The 5767-nt window shown below is 38.1% G+C and overlaps 1 protein-coding gene across 1 annotated transcript; it reads right to left on the bottom strand.

Annotated features, from left to right (window-relative positions):
- Positions 1 to 4632: 4632 nt before the first annotated feature.
- LOC123988303 (jerky protein homolog) lies at positions 4633 to 5541 on the bottom strand. Its single transcript, XM_046287762.1, has one exon. The coding sequence runs from the start codon at positions 5539 to 5541 to the stop codon at positions 4633 to 4635; it is 909 nt and encodes a 302-aa protein (XP_046143718.1).
- Between the last annotated feature and the right edge of the window lie 226 nt (positions 5542 to 5767).

Here is a 5767-nt window from a genome sequence, read left to right on the forward strand (position 1 = left end):
GTTCATTGTTATACTCATCGGTTATGTATGTGTATGTTTATTTCTAATTTTGCAAATGATAAGTGTATGGTTGTGAATGGGATGAATTGCATGGGATTGAGCTATTTAATTATGAAATCATTATATCCTATAGTAAATTTAATTTATCCCCGTTGCTATGTGCGAACTGATACACGCTGTTGCATTGTATTATGTTATGCTATGTTATGGCATATGTCCTTTAATTGGTGATTATATTTTGTATATTCTCTTTATTTTGTTTTCTTTCCTATGTATGACTGTATATTTGTACATTTGGCGGCGCAATGGTGCCACGCGATAAGCATGTTTCGAACGGTTCTTTCTGGAGGACGGTATGACTGTTGGTGTTTCTTGGGAGCTAGTCTACATGTTTATGCTGGGTTCACGGATGCTTATTCTTCCTCATGGCTAGTTTACATGCTTTCTTTATTGAATTCAATTTAGGCATGTGGGCAGGAATATGATGGTTACTGACTATTGGGGCTTTATCAGGGGCTGGTGTGAGTGTGTGTGTGAAGGATGCATGGAACGAGCCATCGAGGATTGCAGCCTATGAAGACGTGGCACAGTCAACCGGGGAAAGGACTCGCCCCGGGACCTGGCTGTGCTGAAGAAAAATGCCTGTCCCGGTAGGGGTCAGGTGGGAGAATGACCTCAGGGATAAAGCACATCTTCAGCATCCTACAAGGTGGACCAAGACATGGCACGGTCAACGGGAGGCAAGATGTCGCGGTCCTGGCCGTGGTCGAAGAGGAACCCCTGTCCTGGCGAAATGCTAGGCAGGCGAAGAGGTGGCGCGGTCACGCCGGGATGGTGCGATCCTTGAGGATGTCCCACCGGTGCCGATCGTTGCTGAATAAAAATGGCCTGTCCTCGTGGAAGGTCAGGTGGGAGAGATGACCTCAGGGATAATGCACATCTTCAGCATCCTACAAGGTGGACCAAGACATGGCACGGTCAACGGGAGGCTAGATGTCCGGTGTCCTGATCGTGGCCGAAGAAAAATCCTGTGCCTAATGGTACAGGTTGAAATGTCCTACCGCTTGATCGGAGGTGTAACGGCGTGGTTCCTCAATCCCTTATAGCTTGATATGCGCATGGCGGATTGAGGGTGGACGAAAGCGTCATGAAAGCTAGGGAGCCGAAGCGCCGTTGCGGCTATCGCTGTGTTCATGTGGGATATCCTCAAAGGATGAAACGGTTCCGGCGGCCTCAGGGGAGAGGTTTTTAGTGGGTAGTGTATCAGGCCTTCTGGGCTGTGACCTCATCGTTTTGTGCCCACCCTTTAGGGTAGGGCTGTCAGGTTGCCCCTTCTGGGTTGCCTCTTTGGGTTTGCCCCCACCAATGGGCGCCAGGCCCCCCTTCAGGGGATACGAGTCCCACACTGCCCGGGCCCCCTCCAGCCGAATAGAGTGAAAGGGGGACCACCCGCGCGTGCGCAAATGCATTTTCCTCTCCTGGATAATTAAAAAAAAAAAAAAAGGTTAGGTTAGGTTAGGTTCCACGGACCTGATTCTTCTTTTATTTGTTTTATATCACAGTATATTGTGCTGGTTATTTTGCTTACACATTATACTTTACAGTTTACACTTTACACTTTCTTTATTTTCTTGATTTCTTAATTTATAATTTATAATTTCACAATCTTTTCAACTGTTGGCTCCCTTCAATATTCATTCAGTATTTATTGTTTATTTATTTATTTTTATTTTTATTGATCAAGGCCAGTAGATTTGATTTATTGTTCTTTCTGTGATGATGAATGGTTTTGTCTGTGCAAATGTCTATTCATAATTTATTCACAATTGATTGATAGTGGTTTGAATGTTTCATATCAGACTTACTTGTTCGATTGTACAATGATGTGGTGTTTAATTTAGCTACGCTCTTTACATTTGATTTGATTTTGTTGTTTTATTTATTCTTTCTTGATACCTTATATGGTGATCAGTTTCTACTTTCTACTTTCTAGTTTCTATTTGAACTACGCAGTTAGTGATGATTTGTTTTGTCGCTTTAGTTATTATCTTGATATGTCATCCAATAATCGGTTCTTCTTGCATTTGCAGTGACATGATCATTTATTATTTATCATTTATAATCTGACTTATAATCTACTTTGATTAAGAAATAGGGTAATTGGGATGATAATCTTTACGGTTATGGTATACGTTCAGTTCAATTTCTGTATTTTGTATTCTATTTTATTACATTACATTTCATATTCTTTACATTATATTTCTTTCTTTACATTATATTCATTTTCTTCACATTACATTACTCTACATTACATTACATTGCATTGCACTGCTTTACATTACATTACATTGCATTACACTGTTTTACGTTACATTACATTATTTTACATTATGTTGCTGGTTACGGCCTTCAATTTATAATTTATGTCTGATTATTTACCTCATTCTTCTTTAATATCTTTAATTAACTACTTTACTGTTCTGTCGCTCATTCTTTCATTTTCTCATTTGTTCTTCACTCTGAATTGAATTAAATTAAAGTAATTGATATGATGTAGCTTATTTTGATCTTCATGATGGCACGGAGTGTCGTGCATGGTATTAATATGTTTAATGTACTTATTTATGGTTTCCTCCATTCGGTTTATATTTTTATACTTTATCTGTGCCACGCCATCACTGTTTATCGCTATTTTATTTTATTTCATTATCGCCTTCATGATTTCTTGATTCTTGATTTGTTGCCTGTACGTCCTTGATATTCCTTGGACATTTTCATATTATTCTCATTCTTCTTTAATATTCTTTAATTCAACTCATGCACGACGTCTCTCTCTGGTAATTGTAAGGTACTTTCTGATGATGTGACGGTGTGCTGTTCCTGTAAAATTAATATCCATGTCATCAGGATGGGCTATTCCTGCTATTTTATAGTATGTTGTTATCTTACCCTGTTTCCCTTCTTTTCTTCCCTTTTTCATTTTCAGTTGCAATTCAGCTCTCTTAAGTGCTAATTTGCTTCTTTTAACAAGTCCTTGCATACTGGTTTGACACTTGGTGGCTCTGACACTTTAGGGTTATGTTTCTGTAAATAATTTGTCATTCGTCATCTCATCTCTGAATTTGACTTTTCTATGGCCTATTCTACTTTACGTTTATTTTATTTCATTATTTTTCTTATTGCTTTGTATTTGTATTTTATCTGTATTTTATTTTAAATTTAGTTATTTGGATGATTCAACCTTCTTGGTGGGCCTGCATAATTCATGTACTTATAATTATGGTTTGATCGATTATAAGTATTGTCTTATATATTTCATTTATCTTACACATTTATTTGTTAATTTTCATTCCTCCTCGACCTTGTACATCCTTGTCAAGGCTTTCGAGGTTGCAAGGATTTCTCATGCAGGTATGTGCAGGGAAGAGTTTGAGGCGAATTCAATTCTTTCTAAACGGCACGGCAGTATAATGTTTAAATTTTGCAATTTTCTTGATCGCGTTGTTATATTATTTATTTATTTATTCATTATGTCATGCATTATGCTGGGCTCACATCCTATTCCTTCCCTGTTAATTGATCTAATCTTATTTTGATTTGATTTATTTTATTTTATTTTTTATTTTATCCCGTAAATTAGTATTAGTGAATACAGTAATGCTTCGAAATAAGCAAGTGGTCTCTGCTTCGAAATAAGCAAGTGGTCTCTGCTTCGAAATAAGCAACTCGCTATCCCCTCTTCTTTGTTTGAAGTCTCCCGCAAAGTGAGAGGTACGAGAAACGAGTGAGAGGTCCATAAAAGCGCGAAGCCGATGTTTAGGGTAATAAATTTCACGCTTGACTGAGCAGTGACAGCGGTTAGTAAAAGAAGGATGGAATATATATAATGCTTTCTCAGTCTGGTATACAATTTGCTTCGAAATAAAGAACTCGCTCCGGATGATACTGACATAGTGGGGTATGTATTAACTGTGAGTAACAACAATATACAAAATATACGAAATGTACAAAATGTACAAAATATACAAAACTCCTTGTCCATGCGCCAGTGAAGAAGCTGATGTCCTGTAAAAAAATTGTAATTAACTTTTTGAGTAGATTTAGTTTCTGTTTTTTCTACTATTATTTGACAAAATCTTTTCTTACCTTATATTAGTCTTTTCACGGTTGGCTTTCTTTTGTACGTAGCGGTTCTTTTTCTAAAATGGTTTTAAGAGCCTCCCCCACGATTAACGTTGCGTTGTTATCGTTAGCATACTCCTTAATAATATTTTCAAGTATGATTAAATCCCTCTTTTTTTTCAATTCTATCTGCCTCAGTTGTTTGTATTTCTTCTGTAGTATCATGTTCTTCCTCTTTTTCTTCTTCTTCATTTCCATCTCTTTCTATTTCCATCGCCGTACTGTCATCTTCATAATTAATTGTCTCCTGTTCATCCAAATGTGTTAGTACGGTGTTTAATTCTTCGCTGTCGTTGTTTTCGCCCGTAAGAGCATTAATAATATCTGTCATTTCTGAATGTATGGAAGTGTCGCATACATCGATTTCTCCTGATTCCCTGCAGAAAATTTTGTTCCAACTTGCTTTTAGATTGGCAGATGTAATATCCGTCTATGATTCCGCTACTAAATTTATGCATTCTTTAATATTAAATTTATGATAAAACTCCTGCATTCCTTGATCATATTGTAAAACTCGGCGTAACATCTTATGTCTATAACTTTTTTTAATACGCTAGGTTTGAAATGCTCCTCGTACCAGCAATTAAAAATTTCTCGCGTCATCCACGCTTGACGCTGTGCTTTGTATACCACTGGCAAATTTCCGCAGTTTTTCAAAGCTCGTGGATTTTGGAATTTATGAATAAAAATCGGGGCCAATTTATGTGTACCAGTTGCATTACTACACAAACCAATGGACACCCTATCCTTTTTTAATTTTCTGCCTTCCAATTTACTTTCTGCATTTGTTATGAGGCTCTTCGAAGGAATAGTTTTCCATAGAAGGCCTGCTTCGTCCATATTAAATATTAAATTTAAATTTAAATCCTCTTCCTCGATTTTTTCATTAAATATCTTTATAAAATTTCGCGCACCATCTTCGTCAGCACTTGCTTTTTCGCCATGAGCATGGGCTGAGTGGATCGCACAGCGTTGTTTAAATTTCCACAACCAGCCCCTGCTTCCAGCATATGATGTTCCTCCCTGCACATCCAATATTTCGCGGGCCTTTTCCAGCAACAGCAAATCTGTTATGGGGTTTCCCATCGCTCGTTGTTGAACGAACCATGCATACAATCCCTCTTCTAAATCTTCAATCGAAGATCGTCTTCGATTTTTGTGTTGCAATACACGGCCCCCTCGGGTCCCAAAACTGGATAGGAGTCTACAGTCGCGACGAATCCGATGAATCACATCCTGCGATACTCCATATTCTCGACAAAGTGCTTTCACCGTAATTCCCTTCTGTAATTCTTCGGCAATTTGCATCTTCTGCTCCACCGATAGAAAAACTCTTTTCTTTTTTTGAATTTCGGCCATGCTTACAAAAAACTTCACTCCAACTCTTGACACTAACGATTTTCACTTTCTGTACTAGTCCTGCAACGGTTGTCTAAAGACTGACCAAAGCCGGAACGGTGTGAATTTTATGCACCGATTCAAGTACCTTGGGTTTTTCCGGAAAAGTCATGACGTGTCTGCATGAAAGGACAAGAAACCTTCAGGTACCTACAGGGCCGCATCTTCTTCAAGGCGTACGATTTTA

This window comes from Osmia bicornis, chromosome 11 (assembly GCF_907164935.1).
Source record: "Osmia bicornis bicornis chromosome 11, iOsmBic2.1, whole genome shotgun sequence".
NCBI classification, from domain to species: Eukaryota; Metazoa; Arthropoda; class Insecta; order Hymenoptera; family Megachilidae; genus Osmia; species Osmia bicornis.

Coding starts and splice junctions, on each gene's coding strand:
- LOC123988303 (XM_046287762.1), bottom strand. CDS start 5,541: ATGGCCGAAATTCAAAAAAAGAAAAGAGTTTTTCTATCGGTGGAGCAG.